Raw genomic sequence first — 20,539 nt, forward strand, 5'->3', positions numbered from 1 at the left:
GAGGCTATAAAAATAGTGTAAAGTTATTTTAATCGCATATTTGTCATCCCACAGTTGAGCAAAACGTGATATTAGTAAAATATTACAAAGTTAAACGCATCTCCTTGTCATTTTACAGTTGACAAAACCTAACGCTAATAAAGTATTACAAAGTCAGTTTAAACGCATCTTCTTGTTATTATACGGTTGGCCGAACCTTGTGCTCAATAGAATATGACAAAGTGAGTTTCAGCGCATTTCCTTGTCATTTTGCATATGACAAAACTCATCCAGTAAAATCCGGCCTGAACCATCCTTTCTGGCAATCCACCCGAACTGCATTTCATAATTCACTTTTGCTCCCACGGGCGACATTACAAGGGCGGCGGTGGTTTTTCATTTTTCATAACCTCAAGCTCTCCTCCTCCTCCTCCTCCTTCTCCTTCTCCTTCTCCTCCTCCTCCTCCTCCTGTGGGATCGACTGGGCTGGCCTTACGACCCCAGTGGAGAGGCCCGCATGCATAATTTAGGGAATCGTATAAATTCATCTTTTCCCGATTCGTTTTTGTTTTTCGTTTTTCGTAAGAGATGCTTCCAATCGTATTGGTTTTTTTTATTTGTTTATTTATTTATTTTTTTGGGATCGTCGATCATTTTTGTTCCATTTTTATTTTAGCGATTATCTCTTTATTAATTTAAAAAAAAATAATTTGCATTTTCATGAAAAATATAGCTGATAACGTTCGTTTTTGGTATTATTGACATGAGGGTGACAGTGGATAAATCCTTTCCTATGACGCTCTTTACTTTGAATGATGATTTCTACGGATTTCTTCGAATAGTTTGATAGAATGTTATAAGTTGATACATTAGGCTATAGCGTATAAAGCTAAGGGATAATTGAATTTCAAAATTTCATGCGGTCATTTTTCGTAAATCAAAGTTTAGTACTGATAGGTCCTTTGTGATGATCTTTACCCCACCTCTCTCTCTCTCTCTCTCTCTCTCTCTCTCTCTCTCTCTCTCTCTCTCTCTCTCTCTCTCTCTCTCTCAAGTTGTGGCCATGAACGACTTCATTCCCCAGGTGTTTACAGGCTCTATCGTACGAAAAACCATTTAATTATTCGCATAAGGCACCTTCCCTAAAGAGAGAGAGAGAGAGAGAGTTCATACACGCATCTTGAAGTCTATCTGCATAACCTTATAGACTAGCAAACTTCACATAACTAAGACCTGTGGTTCAACCCGAAGTTTGTGTTTTAGTTATATTTTCTCACACATGATTGAAACCGTGAGATTGGTTTGGGCTCGTGCCCCCTCTTTCTCCTATCCTTCTCACTAACATTTGAATTAAGCTCGTGCTCCCTCTTTCTCCTATCCTTCTCACTAACATTTGAATTAAGCTCGTGCCCCTCTTTCTCCTATCCTTCTCACAAACATTTGAATCAAGCTCGTTCCCCCTCTTTCTCCTATCCTTCTCACAAACATTTGAATCAAGCTCGTGCCCCCTCTTTCTCCTATCCTTCTCACTAACATTTGAATCAAGCTCGTGCCCCCTCTTTCTCCTATCCTTCTCACTAACATTTGAATTAAGCTCGTGCTCCCTCTTTCTCCTATCCTTCTCACTAACATTTGAATTTAGCTCGTATTTCCTTTTGCCAGTTCCTTCTCACTTAATTTTGATTTAGGCTCGTGCTCCCTCTTTCAAGTTCCTTCTCACTAACTTTTGATTTAGGCTCATGCTCGCTTATGTCAATCCTTTAGCATTAAACCTTAGTGGTTACGTCTTCGTTTTCTGTGGCGTCGGCACACTTGACACATCTCTGTATATATCACATAGTTCCATGGCATCCTTACAAATCCTTTCATTCCTTTTCTCTTTCTTCCATCGTAATTTCCACCCTTTCCTAACAATTGCTTCATAGTGCATCTGCGCGGTTTCCCTCCTGTTACACCTTTGTAACCTTTTACTCCGTCTTCCATTCAGCACTCTCAATAATCTCATAGGTCCCAGCGCTTGGCCTTCGGCCTAAATTGTATGCTCTCTCTCTCTCTCTCTCTCTCTCTCTCTCTCTCTCTCTCTCTCTCTCTATGACATCTCTGGTGGTCAGTTGCCCCATCATTACCCAGATCATGGGACCGTCACGGATGTCCAGCTCATAATTCGGCGTTGGGCAGACCTTTCAATTATTTCGTCGCCCACCCTTCCACTACCAGGTCGCCAGAGACATCACCAAGAGTGAGTCTCGACTCTGTACTTTATTTTCGTTTTCTCGTTTGTGCGTGTGTGTGTGCGAGTGTGTGCGTCGCATTCCCCATGCCGCATAATCTTTCCCTGGTTCGCTTTCCTTTGATCTGGCCCTCCTCCGCCCAAAACCCCTTCGAACTAACCATGTCATATGTAACCCCACCTCCTCCTCCCCCGAAAGTGGATTACCTCTGTCTTTGCTTCACTTGGTCCCTTGCCTGCCCTTTTAACCACCTCGTGTTCCTCCTCACCCTCGATGCCCACAGTCTCTCTCTTGCTCTCTCACTGTGTGTGTGCGCGCCCCAAGACCACACACAGCGTAGGAGAGAGAGAGAGAGAGTGAGAGTGAGAGAGAGACCCCCAGATCCCCTTTGTTAAACTGAAGTCAGGATATGTAATTATGGGAAGAGTAACCCCCTTCTTGATGAGTTAATTTTCTGAGCACACTTTATCCCAAGGTCCGTGTAAGTAAGCTTATGGGAAAGAGAAGTACACAACTTCACTAATTTAAAAGAAAAAAAAAATAATGAAAGAAAAATTCAGGAATGCGGAGTGTTCAACCACAACGCCAGCCACATTCGATGCTTTACGAGACACAGAAGGGTGGAAAGGAAAATACATGGCTGAACGGTTTCGGAAATTTAATTTTTAATTTTTAAGTGCTCGTTATATTCGTGGAAGTCTACTAAAAGAACCGCCAGAGATTATTAATACTTTACAACTTTATAAAGATTAAAGATACTACAAGTCATGCGGATTTATTGGTGTTGCTTGTCGGCCGTGAAATACTGATAAAGGCCATTAATTTAGAGAGGTGGAAACTTATATTATCACGTTTGAACCTTTACTCCATTTTCAGTGGATTGCTATCTTCTCTACAATTATAATTCTGGAGATTTTCCTCCTATAGTACTATGCTGCAATACTCCATATTATTATTATTATTATTATTATTATTATTATTATTATTATTATTATTATTATTATTATTATTATTATTATTATTATTATTTAGAAGATGAACCCTATTCGTATGGTACAAGGCCACACGGGCCATTGACTTGAAAAAGGTAACAGAGGGTTATTTAGACTAAGCTAAAACAGTGGATCTGATTAACGCGTAAGGGTAACCTTTGCTCCTTAAAGTAATGTAATAGCTTAATACCACATACTCATCTGTTGATGAAAAACTTCTATCGTAATTTGTCATATTATTATTCCCTCATTCTCTGTCCGCTTATTATAATTTGTTATATAATGTTTCTCCCTTTATCATTTTTCATATTCTCTCTCCCTCTCTCCTTTCTCTCTCACTGTGATTTATTGATCAATTTCATGCTTAAACGCACGCATACTTTACCTTTGTTACCTGTCCCAGTTGATAAGGCTTGAAATGAGGGAATATATATAAGCCATCATTCCCTTTCCTCCTCCTTCTATAAACACACACACACACACACACACACACACACACAACACACATATATATATATATATATATATGTGTGTGTGTGTGTGTGTGTGTGTGTGTGTGTGTGTGTGTGTATAGTCCACACATATTTTGTTAATTTTTAAAGCCCCTTTAAGAAACTCTCTTAACCACTTATATTAATTTCAAGCTGACAAAGATGGTAAGATCATCTCTGAAGTTATATTTAGAAAATTATACGATATATTGTTCAGGTCTCCGAGAACTTTGGAGAGGATAATATACATACTCTATATATATATATATATATATATATATATATATATATATATATATCTTATTATTACTTCTTTTGGTCTATCGCAGTCCTCCAATTCGACTGGGTGGTATTTATAGTGTGGGGGTTCCGGGTTGCATCCTGCCTCCTTAGGAGTCCATCACTTTTCTTACTATGAGCGCCGTTTCTAGGATCACTCTCTTCTGCACGAGTCCTGGTGCTACTTCAGCCTCTAGTTTTTCCAGATTCCTTTTCAGGGATCTTGGGATTGTGCCTAGTGTTGCTATGATTATGGGTACAATTTCCACTGTCATATCCTATATCCTTCTTATTTCTATTTTCAGGTCTTGATACTTATCCATTTTTTCCCTTTCTCTTCAACTCTGGTGTCCCATGGTATTGCGATATCAATGAGTGATACTTTCTTCTTGATTTTGTCAATCAACGTCACGTCTGGTCTATTTGCACGTATCACCCTATCTGCTCTGATACCATAGTCCCAGAGGATCTTTGCCTGATCGTTTTTATCACTCCTTCAGGTTGGTGCTCGCACCACTTATTACTGCAATGCAGCTGGGGTTTCTCGCACAGGCTCCAGTGGAGGACTTTTGCCACTGAATCATGCCTCTTTTTGTACTGGCTTTGTGTAAGTGCCAGACATTCGCTTGCTATGTGGTTTATGGTCTCATTTTTCGTATTGTACTTCCTACATATGGGAGAGATGTTATTTCCATCTATCGTTCTTTGAACATATCTGGTTCTTAGGGCCTGATCTTGTGCCGCTGTTATCATTCCTTCAGTTTCCTTCTTTAGCTCTCCCCTCTGTAGCCATTGCCATGTTTTATCACTGGCTAGTTCTTTAGTCTGTCTCATGTATTGTCCGTGCATTGGTTTGTTGTGCCATTCCTCTGTTCTGTTTGTCATTCTACTGTCTGTATATTTCTGGATCTTAGTCTGCCTTTATCAATCCTTCTTCCTATGCACTCTTGAGCCACTCGTCTTCACTGGTTTTCAGAGATTGCCCCAGTGCTCTGTTCTCGATGTTGACACAGTCCTCTATGCTTTATAGTCCTCTCCCTCCTTCATTTCGTGCTATGTAGTCTGTCCGTATTTGCTCTTGGGTGTAGTGCTTTGTGTAATGTCATGTGTTTCCTAGTTTTCTGGTCTATGCGGCAGAGTTCTGCTTTTGTCCATTCCACTATTCCTGCCCTGTATCTGATTACTGGCACTACCCATGTGTTTATGGCTTTTATCATATTTCCGGCATTGAGTTTTAACGTGAGTATCGCCTTAAGTCTCTGCATATATTCTTTCCTGATCATTTCTTTCATCTCTTGATGTTTTATATCCCCTCCTTCCATTATTCCCAGGTATTTGTAGCCTGTCTCATCTATGTGTTTGATGTTGCTCCCATCTGGTAGCTTTATTCCTTCAGTCCTTGTTACTTTGCCCTTTTGTATGTTGACTAAGTTACATTTGTCTATTCCAAACTCCATCCTGATGTCCCCAGATACAATCCTTACAGTCTGGATTTGGATATCTATTTCCTTGATGCTCTTACCATACATCTTGATGTCGTCCATGAACATCAGATGGTTAATTTTGTTGCCTCTTTTCTTGACTTGGTACCCAGCATCCATCTTCTGCAATACTTTTGTCATGGGAATCACGTCTACTACGAAGAGTAGTGGGGACAGTGAGTCGCCCTGGAAGATCCCTCTCCTGATATTAACCTCTGCTAGTCTTATTCCAGAGCTTGTAAGTATTGTATTCCAGTTGCGCATTGTATTTTTGAGGAAGCTGATGGTGTTTTCCTCTGCCCCATATATTTTCAGGCATTCTGTTAGCCATGTGTGTGGTATCATGTCGAAGGCTTTCTTATAGTCAATCCATGCCATGCTTAGGCTGGTTTTCCTTCTCCTACTGTTCTTCATTACCATTTCGTCTATCAGGAGCTGGTCTTTTGCAGCCTTTCTGTTGGTGGGGGATGGTGTTTGTATCCTCTGGGTAGTTGTATAGTATTATTATTGTTATGAACTGCTCACTCACCACTGAAAAATGTAATCTAACACTAAAAACAATTGGCGAGAGATCACAACAAAGAAAAGAAAAAAAACTATGGCAGAATGCCAATATTACTGAGGAAGGAGGAATTTACATAAAAGCTGGAATTTAGTTTTAAATGCACTATATTTACATTAATTTACATAGGTCCAGGAACTAATAAGGTGGTTGATTGTCGATCCACAGGAAACACGTGGCTGGGGCAACCAGACATGGAGTTCAGAATTTTGCACAAACAGGTTATTGAAAATTCAAGGCTTACTCCAAAGGGTTCCCAATTTCTAGCACAATCGGGCACAGTGTTTGTCTGCAAAGATTGTATCCTAGGATAAGTACTGAGGCGAGGGAACACGTGGGTGAGCGTTACAAACTTCTGTCTTTCAATCAACAAATTTACAAACTGCTCAGAGGGGATGGAAATGACTGGGAGTTCACAGAAGGAACTAGGAGTTCACAAAAGGAACTATTACGTTGCTTGAAATAACTAGGGGATGTTTACTAGTATCACAAGGGGAGTAATCACAGCATTGAACCAAGATTGGGGGAGTGAGAAGCTAAACAAAGGAGGGGGAAAGTCGCCTTGGAAGAATGGAAATGAAATACAGACAAAAGGCAAAACAATTCCCTGGCTGAACTGGAATTTACTCTCACAGTACCTGGAAACCCTGGGCTTGGTAGTCTTCTTATCTGCTCTTATTTCTGTGCACTATGGACATATAAAAATACTTGGGATTTACTTAGAGGAGGCAGGGGGAGCAGAAAGGGGTGAAGTGGTGTCTGCAGGGCGAGGTAACAGGAGCCTCTGAGCTCTCCTAGCTCTGAGAGGTTCTGAGGGCGAGCGGCTGTGTCCCTGCCCTTTTCAAAATTTCTTGCCTGGTAACCACCACCCCCAATCCAGATTTTCCCTGTGGGGGAGTAAATTCAGGACAGCCAATGGGAGCAAAGACAGTTTTTCCTAGAGAAGTAGGCTTTAAGTTCAAAGGGGCAACTTATATAGACAAGGATGAATGAGTCTTGTTATAAGAAATCTTAACTTTCCTTGGTTCTGGCTTAAAATCTTGAACATTATTATTATTATTATTATTATTATTATTATTATTATTATTATTATTGACAACACATGGGTTTGACAAGTTTTCCCCACAAAAGTACATGTCGATTAGGCTTCAGTTAGAGTATGGGGGTTTATTTGCAAGTGAGGAATAGGAAAAAGTGTATATTAAAATCACGCACTTAATGGCCAGAATGCTTGAGGACTCACGTGATGCGTTCCACGTCTTCAGTTCAGTGTTTCTGATTTGCCATATTTCAGATTATTTCCTCATGCTGGTAATTTTGAAGTGGGCATCAAACACCTCACTGAATAACATGTTCAATTATTATAATATTGACTGTAAATCCTTGGTGATGTTTTCTGTCTGCGTGCATACACACACACACACACACACACACACTCTTTACGTATACTTACAATTCAAAACTACAAACATTTTCTCTCGTTCCAAGAACTTGCGACTGATTCCAGTTCAAGAACATTCTACCCGGTTGGGGTCGACGCCTTATGCCATCTGATTAACATGCTTTGTTTGCCTATCTCCAGCGTCCCGATTTGCAGTAAGCAAACACCAAGCTAATGTTGGATGAGTCTAATGCAGTCAGATTACAAATGGCAAAAGTTCGAGATATATTTCTTCCGTTATAGAGTTCTCTGGTTCAGGTTGTGAGAGAGAGAGAGAGAGAGAGAGAGAGAGAGAGAGAGAGAGAGAGATTCCAGCTTAATTTTGAAAGTTCCATGTTTCATTTTCGAAGAGTATCAATTAATTGTTGATATTGCTATATAGGATCGTTTATTATTGAAGAAAACTTCGGGTTTCTTTCAAAAGCAAGCCCATGGTACTATTATCAAAGACAGCCTCTTTAGACTCATGATCAGTAAATTTCATTCCGAACCAAAACTCGAAATCCCTTAAACCGTAAAAATCATTGAATGACGTCAGAAAAGAAAGTAAGAAAGAAAAAAAAACAGGCTACGAGTGACGACACAACCTGAATTAATCTTATCCTGTGTCATGGTAACCAAGAGGTCAAGTCATCTCGACGCTATCTTGAAAGCATCTCGGTCCTCGTGAGGCACACGGCGACGCCTCTCCGCTCTTCAGGCTTCTCAAACGCCGTTGACAGCGACTGATGTCTCTAGTGAAGGTGTGGTGTGTGTGTGTATGAGAGAGAGAGAGAGAGAGAGAGAGAGAGAAAAGATAGCGCCAGGGTTGATAGAGACGTGGTGAGAGAACAGCGGAATGGCTGGTTGGTTTTGAGAGCGGGTGTGGTGGCTTTTGGTACTAGCCTTATAGAGTTTGACTACTAATTAGTGCTACCTTCTGTTTATATATATCTATATATATATATATATATATATATATATATTATATATATAGATATATATATATATATATATATATATATATATATATATATATATATATATAATATATATATATATATATATATATATATATGCAGTGGTATGTTACCTTGAATATAATACCCGTCTGTTTTTTGTTCGATTTAAATCAGCATTTCTTGTCAACATATACTTTCTTTCGGCAGTATATTACGAAAATAGGTAAATAGGATACACACACACACACGCACACACACACACACACACACACACACACATATATATATATATATATATATATATATATATATATATATATATATATATATAGGGGTGTGTGTGTGTGTGTGTGTGTGTGTATGTGTGTGCGTATGTATGTGTTGTATTCGAAATCAACTTTATTTAACCCCATAAATTTAAATTGGCATTGTCGTGGATGAAAAGTCCTGTCTGTTATAGAGAACGGAATGTTATTTTCTTGAAGTTGAATAGGGCTTCATTATAATTTTAAGCATAGTAATGTTCATTTTGCAACAGATGGTGGATATAAAGATTGCTTTCGTCACTATTTATAAATACGATAAAATTCCATTAGAATCTTTACGCTGTGTGAAGGGACACACTTGCCCATTTTCTCGTTTCCTATTTTGGTATTAATATTTAATTTCATCTCCATATGATAACTATTATATAAATAATGAAATGTAAAATCAATCGTTCGCAGAAACAAATCTGTTGCGGTGAGGTTTTTGTACCTGGGGCGCCAGAGATGCCCTCGGGAAGGTGTAGTAATAGATGGGCCTTAGGCCTGGGGTAAAGTATACTTCGGGCGAATTCGTTATTAAAGATTTGCTGATTAAATCATTGTGACTGATGATCATTTTTGTTCGTTTCATAATTTGTATTTACTATGAGATTCAGGGCCTCTGTAACACGGTTTTTTCGCAATAACTTTTTATCTATGCATTTCATAAATATAACGCTTATTCAGAATACATATTTTATCCACACATAAATTTTGACTGTATTCTGCATTACGTAGGTTGAATAAAATTGGTACTTATAATGTAAAAGTGACTTACTCAGAGAAAAGGTTTCGAACGCACTCGTTAAGTAACTTATGACAGCATTTCTTCCCTCTTTCTCGATGGATGATTGGCTATACGTAACGAAGGCTAAACCTCTGGCAACAATGACATACAAATTTAAATACAAGCAAAGCAGTTACACCTTCATGAACTCTGGAACCTCTCCACTGATAATTGTCATAATGAACAAACCAACAAATATGTTAATAAATACAAAAACACTTCGATTATTAGTCTAACTCCCAAAATAAGTTTCCTAAGAAATTACAGTCTACTTTATAGGTCACAATCAGATTGACAAGATGTAGGGAATAGTTGGTAATTATCAAAAACATAGTAGACAAGCTTGATTTGATAACTGTTATATCCAATGTCAAGCAGTTTTTATTTATTGGCTATCTACCTATTTACTGAAAAAAAAAAAAAAAAATAGCCGGTACCGTATATTGGCTTTAAACCTTCACCAATAAGTATCGTCAGAATGATGACTTCATGAGGCTCCACCCACTTTCGCCTCGTTATAATTCAGGATAACACTGAAGGCTACCATGGGCATTGTTGGATTAGAAAATTTAACTTCTGGCTATAAAAACTAATTTCTCGAGTAGTTGTAAGAAGTGCAAAATGCTCCTCAAGGATCCCAGCAGTTGGCCTAAACGTTTAATTCATGTATATTACTGCTATACTGTTGCGGCACTACTGCTACAGTAGTATTACTACGCTAGTACTGATACCCCACCTACATCTATGTATCGTTCCGCCATTCATAAAGTCTTTGGGTTTCAGAGCCGATGGATTTTCTGTCTGGTGGATGGGCTGGGCAACATTTCTTACTTAATGAATGTTTTTCGACTCTTGGCTTGTAATCATTGGCCATGGCGTCGGCTAGATCATTTTTACTCTATAAAAATTAAAACTATCGGGATTAGGTTATTGATAATGCTAACAAAATTTGTGTGTGGTTGTAAAATATACATATGTCAACTTTCAGCTACATCCGATGCTTTGACAAGGAGCAAAGTCCAAAAAACCGTGTTACAGAGACCCTGAATCTCATAGTAGGCTCTCAAGCCAAGAGCTGGTGCTCTTTCTTTTAGCCAATCAGTGCTTAAGACAGCGAAAAGAGGTAGTTGGACCTTAAGATGGAAGAAATTAGGCAGGAATGGAGGAAAAGGCTAAAAAGTGGGTACAGGTAGGGGCCGAAGCAACGATGCAAACAACCTTTGGCAGTTCCTACAGTGTACCACGTGAGTGCACTGATTACTGTACCCTCTTACGAGGGGAATTTTTTCATTAACAGTAGCATCTGGAAAGTATGAGACTAATGTAGTGCACATGAATTTAAATTTGGTGTGGTTTAAAGATTTAGATGTAACATATGCCAGCATGTGTAAATGTTTGCATGAATACGAGTATAGCAAATCACAAGTATACAGCGTTATAGCCTCATCTTTATGCTCACTATTATGAAATACTCAGATTCATGAAGGCACCAAAACTTGAGCCTCCAACTCAGCCAAAACTTTGAAGAAGTGCAGCTTAACTAAAAATCTCGAGGAATTTTCTTCTATCTCTTATCATTAATTAATCCTTGCCATGGCCACAGATAACATCGGGTCCCCCACTTCACACTCCATTAAGCTATTAACGCAAGGTGGTGGGAGAATGAAGGTGTAATGATGTCAAACTCCATTAGGCCTTGGCGGCACTTTCGTGGATAATGGGCGCGACGGAAGAGTTGCTGTCAGATAGACCTAATGGGAAGACTAATGGTGCTATCAGTTCGAGAGGTGTTATGTGTGCCTAAAGGATCAAGTAATTAAACAGATTTAGGAAAGAAGTGGGAGAGTGCTTGGACGGCGATGATTCAAGGAAGCAGATATGAAATTCAAGGTTTGAATATGGCAGTTGTGCAGCCCTAGTTTAAGCAGAGTACCATTTCTACAAATATTGTAACTGTTACTATATAATACTAACGATTATATTTGCTGTAGCTCACCCTCGTGTGAGAAACTTCATTCTCACCGAAAACCAAGACTATATTAAGCACTTAAAACCCCGTTTAGTAAGTACAAGTCTATTCGTACATGTACTTCCTGCGATGTCTGTAGTAAACGCTTAAGAATTCGTGGTTCGTATGCCTTGGTATTTCTAATAGAGACACCTGACTCATGAAGGCCATCGCTTTGACCCTAGTTGACCTTTCACTTGTGACTTGCATTCCGTCAGTGACCCCTTTTAGGAAGGCATTTCTGAGGCTTTGGCAGTTTACGAAAAAATAGAGACTTTACTGTGCATTGAACCGGAACTAGCTCTAGGGTAATCGTCTCGTTCACTAGACTCATAAGCGTTGTGACACACTCCTAAACTCGAGGTCGTGTTGGCCACACTTCGTTGTCAATGGATGATAAACCCTTTGAAAATCGCCGTGTAATCGAGTCCTCCACTTTCATGGCTGGAGATAAGCATGCCAAACAAGCCCACAAAAGACCTATTAAATGTATTCAGACTTTTATTCAGATTTTTATTCAGCGTGTAATAACGTATGAATAAACCAAGAGATATTCTGAATTTCTATCACGCGCGGACCTAGACCTATCTCTCAGAGATGCGAGTTCAGTCCTTTTATTTGACGTTAGGATACACCGGTTTGAAATACCATCTGACCAGTCCATAAAGAAATAATATAAAGATTATATAAAAACATTGCTTGTGGAGATGGAAAAGTCTCCCCGTGATGTTTAGATCACTTAAGATATTAGACTTTGCTGTTCGATTCAGTCGATAAAGCGTCGGTTTGTTTGGACAAACAGTCTCCCATCACTTATTTATGTCTTTTTTACGACCCCGGTTAACAGACTAAATCAATTTTACCGCGTCCGCAACAGATAGGGGGGTTATAACCTCAGCATATAGGGCGGGCTTAGCGTACACATTCTCAATACGATAAAGAAATTATGTATCCTATACATTTAGGCTTATCATAAGCCCGAATGGCACCTTTATTGTGTGTGGTCATAATCCTCTGCCTTTGAGAGAGAGAGAGAGAGAGAGAGAGAGAGAGAGAGAGAGCTCTCAGCCGGTATAGAGACTTTGTAAGTCAGTCCCTTTTAATGGCATCTTATCCCCAAAGGTGGCGTCTCAGGTTTCTCTCACAAAGACTTTTCGAAGGTCAGAGCTTAAGGAACTTATCCTCCTCCACCACCTCCACCTCCACCGCCGCCCCTCGTCCGACAGGCCGTAAAAGAAGGAAGTCTAGAAAAGAACGAAGTCTGGAGACTGGGAAAATGCTCACTCCTCCAGGATGAGAATTTGAGAATTTTGTTCAAGGGTCCCACAACCTCTTGAGGGTGCGACGACGACGATGTCAAGGCCACCACTCACTGGTGGTGGCGGTGGTACTTGCCCGTACCGGAACGAGCAATTAGAGGCGGAGTGGGTCATTAAGAGGAGTTTACAAGAGCGTTTACGACGACGGTCCTGGGCAATTACTCATCGGTGGGCTCGGTGTCACGTCTGGGAAGGGCTGCTGAAAGGATTATATATAGCTGATCAGTAGACCCAGGAAAGACCTAAAAACTAAATCGCCTGAGAAAGTACTGGTTGGGAATGAGACTAAAAACCCCCAAGTAGAATGACGTACGCAACGCGAGGATCTGTGGGGTAAAGAAGGGGCAATAAAATCGGTATAGACATCCAGACCTGACAACGGACTTCGTTGTAATACAGGTTGTAAAATGACGAGGATAATACCAAAAACCTTATATAATACCAGAGCGAAAAGAGACAGGACAGTGTTACGACAGGGGTCTGGCCTGTGACGGTGGGTGGCAAGTTCTCCGTCGCACCTGCGTCTTCTTAAGGGTTGTGATGGCAGGTGGTAGAGCTTACTAAGTAAAGAAAGAAAGGATGGCGATAGCAAAAAATAATATATGAAGAAATATTGTTAGTGGGTAATGCTGTAAAGAAATATATTCTCGCTGAATATACTGCAGGAGGAGTATTGAAGAAGGGAGAGCGAATTTAGAAATATTGGGCTTTATAGATGATACCTTTTCATACTTAAAGCATAATAGTTAAAAACCTTCCAAAGGCTAAGGATTCATGCACACTCAACAAGGAGTCTGTTAGATGAAGTGAAATAAAATGGCTGAGCCTTTTCCATCCATCAGCCCAGACACGAAGAAAGTAGGCGAGTTAACAAGGTCCGACAGTGGAAGAATTGGACAGTGATTATATCCCCAGGGAAAAGGGTTCCCATTCTACATTTTTAACTCGCATGGAGAGGAGAGAGAGATATTTCGAATTCATAGGAAAAGCAGTCCTAGAATTAGTAATTTAATATATTAAAGAATATTAGAAACATAGGCAATGAAATGCATCTTTGGATAAGCAAGGGTGACACGTATCGTCTTTGAAAAGAATGTAGTATTTAAATTGAAGAGCACTGTCGTCTTCAAACTGCGATGATATTCGAATTATTTTTGGCGGTAAAGGATTGCTCAGAATTGGCCAGCTCGTCAAACAAGAAGCACACGCTGAACGATTTAGACTTACGGACTAAATTGTCACAAAATACGAGATTTAGTAGTTATATACAACTGAATGAATACATGAAGATGTATTGACCGTTTTATATCTGATATTAACATAAGTTTGGTCATCATAAATGTTACAAAGGTATGGATATTGTAAAGATAGCCTCCCAGAAACTAGGTGAAAACTAATTAGTTCTCCGAAACCTGTTAACCTAGACGAAAATAATGGTTTCCCTTGGTACAACAACAAGTTCTCTAGATTAAATCACTAAGCTAAGGTAAATCCCGATTTTAATGTCAGCAGAAACAGAGAATACATCAGAATAGAGGTCCTATATATGAGTTCAAATGGACAAAAGCAAAATGAATAAAAGAGAGAAATAAAAAGAAAACAAAAGTCGAACAATATGCCACAAACCACCTCCTTTACTGTATATCGTCCTTTGTCAGGTCTTTAGCCTCTATTTTTCTTTTGCCCAGACCTTGACCGCCTTTGTCCTTCGTGCCTTCCTCGGCGTTAGTTTTAATCTCATCACTTGTCACATCAGCCGTATATCATTTTGATTGCCATCGCATGGACTCGTTAAGGCACTGGGCTCGTTTTGAGATCTCTCTCTCTCTCTCTCTCTCAACTTTTTTTTTTTTTTTTTTTTTTTTTACAGTTCTCATACCGTACATGCTAACATGAACGCTGTTTTGTGTATAGGCAGCAAATAGATAATTATGTAAACAGACACGCTTTGCAAACAGGAAAATTTGTATGAGCTGCGCTTGCGTAGTAGGCCGTCAAGTGCATGATGTGCAATTGATTTATGCCAAGTATTTTTTATGCATATATTTTACCCTTTCAGGATCGCATTATTGCCTAAAATATTTGTGAATTCTAAGCACTAGATTCAACATACATAAAATCGTAATAACAACTTTATATTCTTAGAGAAAACTTGCCAGATTTTTTTTTTTTTTTGTAGTTGTGCGTAGCAAAATGTCCATTCTGCACCGAGACCCTTCACACCTCGAGAATAATAGACTCATTGTTTGGTCGGAGAAGTCAAGGAAGTCCTTTATGTAAGGGAAGACTCGTGCTGGGATAACCACTGTCAATTGTAGTATATAGGCCTAGATGTATTCCTGTTCAGGTGATTGTTTAGGCCTATTCACTGAGTGGATAGAAAAGTGGTAATGGATGATGATGGCTTTGAGCGTCATCTTATTTTTATTGTCAAACCGGCTCTCTCTCTCTCTCTCTCTCTCTCTCTCTCTCTCTCTCTCTCTCTCTCTCTCAGAAAAATGTTCTTGGACATATTTTAATCATTGTTAAATATTATAGGCATTATCACTTTACACGTAGAAACAGTATCTAGAAATGACAATCGAAGCTTACGAAATTCGTACACAGGGCTGCAGATACGTGGCATAATTTGAGCAGCATAGAACTCCCACCAAAGTTGAAGTGGATTAGATTATGGGATTGCAAGGTATATATTGTCATAATCCTTCAGCTCTGTACTTTTCTTTCGTTCCTACATTTTTCTCCCAGGCAACGTCCTCCAAAGTATCGAGGTAATTTTATGCAATGGATGGGCGTGTGCGCCTCTCCGGACTGTAATTCACTCGACTGTAACTGTTGTGTTTTCGTTTATTCTTCCTTGCAAGATAATTCATAGACTTTTAGGTACAGCGTCCTTTACATTTTGTTGATATGCGTTACTTCTTGCTTACAGTACGGCTACACGGCACTCCAGCGAGCGGCTTCCGAAGGCCATCTGGAGATCGTGCGTTTGCTGATCAAGCAAAAATCGAACGTCGACCACCAGGACGATCAGGTTAGTCCTTATTGGTCTACCAAGTTGCTTTCTGTCGGTATCGACTTCTGAAGGAGTAGCCATATTAAGATGTAGCCGTATTTTAATCAGTTGCTGTTATAGCTAACCATTTTGTTTTACCGTTTTTGTTTGGTTTTGCCGTTTTACAGCACGGGAACACAGCGCTGCACGAAGCTGCTTGGAAGGGCTACAGCCAGACAGCGGAAGCCCTCGTTCGCGCCAAAGCCAACGTGTATATCAAGAACAAAGGGGGATTTGCCCCCCTTCACTTGGCTTGCCAGAACAGCCATAACCAAACCAGTCGAATATTGCTGCTAGCTGGGTGTAAACCCGACATTAAGAACAACGTAAGACTAAACTAAAATGTATAAATGACTTAATAATTCTCAACAAAACTGAATAATCACCTCTCCTCATTTCTTAGACCTATAAATAATCTGAATTGTCAAATCAAACCTACCACTAGAAAGTCCAGCGCAAATAGACCGAACTCTTACATTCGTTGCCAGAGGAATAAACATGAGGGGAGAATTTATTCCCAGGAATTTATTTCACGAATCATTTCTTTCCAGTATGGCGACACGCCCCTGCACACGGCTGCCCGCTACGGCCACGCGGGCGTCTCCCGTATTCTTATTTCTGGCAAAGCCAGCGTCAACGAGGTAAACAAGGTGAGTTCACGGGCGTGCGTTTCCTCTCTCTCTCTCTCTCTCTCTCTCAGTGACGATTTACTTGTAATTGCCGTTAAATTCAACTTGTGTTTTACGTATAAATTATTATCATTACTATTATTTTAAACCTCAAAGTGCAAATTTTCACAGTCTAATGCGCTAGTTGCCGCCATTGCCCCTCGTGGTAAACTTGCACCCCATTGGACCTTCGCTACACACACTTTTTAGCCTTTTACTCCATATCCATTTCCTCTCCCTTTCTTCCTTGTACGTCATCTCATATATTTACAGGATCTGTTTACCTAGCTGTCCAACCACTCCAGCTCCCCCTTTTCACTGCCTTAAGCCCTGAATGGACGAAAGTTCCTCAGTATTGACTGGAAAGTCTAAATTTCATAAAATCATATTAAATCGTATCAAATCCTGTAACTGTGATCACGTATGCCGAGGCTATTGTGAAAATGCTCAGTTCAAGTAAATGCATAAGTAAATTGCAGTCTTTGGTTTACTGCGTTGTGTTTAATGTTTTTTGTGTCTCCCAGAACAACGACACTGCTTTGCACATTGCAGTAGCGATGAACCGGAAGAAATTGACCAAAATCCTGCTGGAGTCTTCGGCGAACCAGAAGATTAGGAATAAGGTTTGTCATTTGCTTCTTTCTTTAAAGCCAAGGGACCTGCAGTCATGTGAGCTTCCAATTTCAAGTGTGCATTTTCTATATTTCCATCCATATTGCATAATGTTGGTCTTATGTATATTTTTACTAATCTTCTGTGGAAAGCGTACTTTAAGTATATTGGTCATAACACTGTAGCTCGTTGACGTCAGTTATCAAACTATTATTGTAAAAGTTATTTTGCGGTTTGGTAGATGTCGGTAGGACTACATGCACTTTCAGTGAGGAATCAGTATTATTCACAAAACTGGCAAAACTGTTCGGAAGAATAAGTGATCCTGCTCACCTTTTGAGAATTATTAAAAGTAATCATAATTTTGCAATCATTTTTACGACAGGAAACCTAGGCCTCATGAATTAGACAGAAAAAATGATTATGAAAATAAATACTTCGTAGTTTAATTTCCGTGAAGTGAAAGCGTTAGAAACTTGAAACCATTTCTTTTTAGAACGTTAATGTGCACGATTTTCTGTCCATTCTCGACGGCGTAGCAAAACGAGACCCCGGTGGACATAGCTCTTCGGAAGGGTTTCGACCAGATCGCGGAGACCTTGAGGAATCCTCCGCCGGTGGTGTCCCACGAGGAGAGAGTCCGGCAGGAGCAGGAGCAGAAGAAGAAGGAGATCAAGGAAGTCACTTTCAAGGACTTCGTCGACGAAGGGAAGGCGGACAAGAAGGGAGACAAGAAGAGAGAGAAGGCCAACGGGAGCGGGTCTTCCAGCAAAGAGAGCAGCACGAAAGCCAAAGATAAGAAAAAGGTAAATGCTGTAAGTACTGTCCCTCTTCTTTTTTTCACGTGTGCGATTAGCCTAATAAACTCGGTTAGTGATCGACCTCTGTCGTAAATGAGACCTAATTTACGTCTTCATATAAACGAGAACATAATCAGTATACGTTTATTTAGTATAATGCAGTGTGTATCCATATTTTTTTCTTTTATTACATATTTGACGAGTAGGCTTACTTACTGTTGTCTAGCCCTAGGCCTAGGCTGAGCTTCGACAGTGCAGTCTCGATTTTTCTTTTTATTATCGTAATTCTTAACAGTATGGGAATTATATAGATATGTAGTATAGAGATATTATATATATATAGATTTATATATCTATAAGCTATAGATACCAGACAATAGATATATATAATATAGACATAGGATAGATATATATATAGATATATAGATATATGTAGATATACATAAATATATAGGATAGATATATATAGATATATAAGATAATATATAAGATATAGATATAAATATTATATATATATATAATATATATGATATATATATATATATATATAATATACATAGAATATATATATATAAATAATAAATATATATATTATATATATCTATAATATATATATATATATATATACGTATATATAAATATAATACTATATTTATATATATATATATATATATATATATATGGATTATATATTTTATATAAATATTAATAATAATATATATATCTATGATATTATTATGGATATATATATATATAATAATTAAGTAGATATTATATATATATATAGAGAATATATATATATATAGGTATATATATATATATATATATATATATATATATATATATATATATATCAACAAAAAACGGGATAATTTTTATAACATTAATTTCTCTTCAGTTTGCAAAGTTTGCAAAATACCTTAGAATCATTTCTATCATGTATACTATATGGGAAAATGTATAATCAAGAATAAAAATATCAATAAACACCTAAGTAAGATTTAGATTTCGTACAGGAGTGTAAGAAATTAAGGATTCTTTATAAGTTATCTAAATTTCGGGAGCATTTATTATAAATATCAAATGCTTTTGGTGTCTTTTAGTATACATGTGTAAACTAATGCATCAAATCATTTTGTAATTAACGCTATGGTAATGCCTTTATATAATTAATAAGGAGAGTGGTACTAGGAATATAGTAACATTATCGTCATCGTCTCAATGGGGATTAGTGCCGTCAGTGCATCTCGCATGATGCACTGTAGGCATTACTGGATGCTATTTGCAGTGCCTCTTCGGATACAATCTTTACTCACTTTTTAGCCTTTTACTTTACCTCCATTCCCGCTCCCTTTCTTCGATCTTGCTGACCAACCACTCCAACTCCCCCTTTTCATTATCTTGAAGCTCTGAATGGCTGAGAATGCTTGGCTTTGTAGGTCTCTCAATTTTCATAAACCAAATCAGAAAATCTTCAGTACCATATCATCAGTATTATGATATCGATAAATAAGACGATAAAGTCCCCGAACACTTGTTTTACCTTGAAAACAAACGCAGGCTAAACACGACTCCCAAGAGAAGCCTCGAGGACGTCACGTTTCTTGGTCTCCCTACGGCTGTCAGTATTTCCCCCCGGCCACTACCCAGGAACTGGCTGCCCCAAATCTGGACTCCCTTCCCAGAGACCCGCTTGGTGCTGGCGAACAATACTACATCGATCTCGCTGGGAATATCAGGAAGGTGGGTTGCTGTGATCGTGGTTTTATCTTCTCTTCTTCTTCTTCTTCTTCTTCTTCTGGAAGGAGCGTGCTTTGTTTTGATGTGTTTTTTCGTGATTTTGCTGAAATGTTTATGTATCAGGGACCCTGCACATACTTGAGGCTTTTTTGTGTTTTAAACATTTACGTTTTTTTTTTTTTTTTTTTTTTTTTTAGACGCATTATGCTTTGTGTTGATCAATTTTTTCTTTTTCAAGATTAAAAAAAAAATGTTTATATATCAGGGACGACACACTGGTAGCTGAGATCAGTATAAATTTACGCTGGGTCATTTTTGTCATCTTGGTTAATACACTAAACCTCTTTGTGATCTTGGCCTATCAGTATTTATTATTGCAGCTAGAGCTTATTCTATGTAGGCCTATCAGTGCTTTTTATCTTAACTCAAGGACTTTCATAAACAACTGGAGTGAATTAGATACTAGGCCAGTGATCTTCAACTGACTTCGATGTGATCATACTCTAAGCCTAAATTCGTCAAGTATCCCTTTATGTTTTCTTCGTTACAGGGTCCTTTGGGCGTGGGCAACTCTTGCCTTTGCACGCCATTTGTCAAAGACGTCGAGAATAAACTAGAGAAGGACAGATTCGCCCTCCTCGATCGCATTGAAGCAGCAAATTTAAAGCTTGACGCCAAGATCAGTGAGCTGGAACGCCTGACGAAGGCGCAAGTCCACCATGTGAGTATCCGATGCTAAACAGGTTTGGATCCCTTTTCCAGGTTTTAGTACCGTTCAGTTGATTCGCGAAAGCGTCTTCGTGTAATCTGATATAAGTTGAATTAAGTGCAAGTTCTATATTTTTCAT

The 20,539-nt window shown here is 38.8% G+C and overlaps 1 protein-coding gene across 3 annotated transcripts in view; it reads left to right on the forward strand.

The window, feature by feature from the left end:
- Window positions 1–20,539, forward strand: part of LOC135197984 (uncharacterized) — a 174,815-nt gene that overhangs the window by 149,266 nt on the left and 5,010 nt on the right. For 2 of the 3 annotated variants that reach the window (XM_064225301.1, XM_064225303.1), the window contains exons 3-9: window positions 15,749–15,850; window positions 16,000–16,197; window positions 16,423–16,521; window positions 17,064–17,162; window positions 17,691–17,966; window positions 19,512–19,694; window positions 20,242–20,412. In XM_064225301.1, coding sequence (XP_064081371.1) covers window positions 15,749–15,850; window positions 16,000–16,197; window positions 16,423–16,521; window positions 17,064–17,162; window positions 17,691–17,966; window positions 19,512–19,694; window positions 20,242–20,412 — 1,128 coding nt within the window. The remainder of the gene's footprint in view (window positions 1–15,748; window positions 15,851–15,999; window positions 16,198–16,422; window positions 16,522–17,063; window positions 17,163–17,690; window positions 17,967–19,511; window positions 19,695–20,241; window positions 20,413–20,539) is intronic. The other variant, XM_064225302.1, reaches the window with a different exon arrangement.

The sequence above is a fragment of the Macrobrachium nipponense genome, chromosome 21 (assembly GCF_015104395.2).
Source record: "Macrobrachium nipponense isolate FS-2020 chromosome 21, ASM1510439v2, whole genome shotgun sequence".
Taxonomy (NCBI): Eukaryota; Metazoa; Arthropoda; class Malacostraca; order Decapoda; family Palaemonidae; genus Macrobrachium; species Macrobrachium nipponense.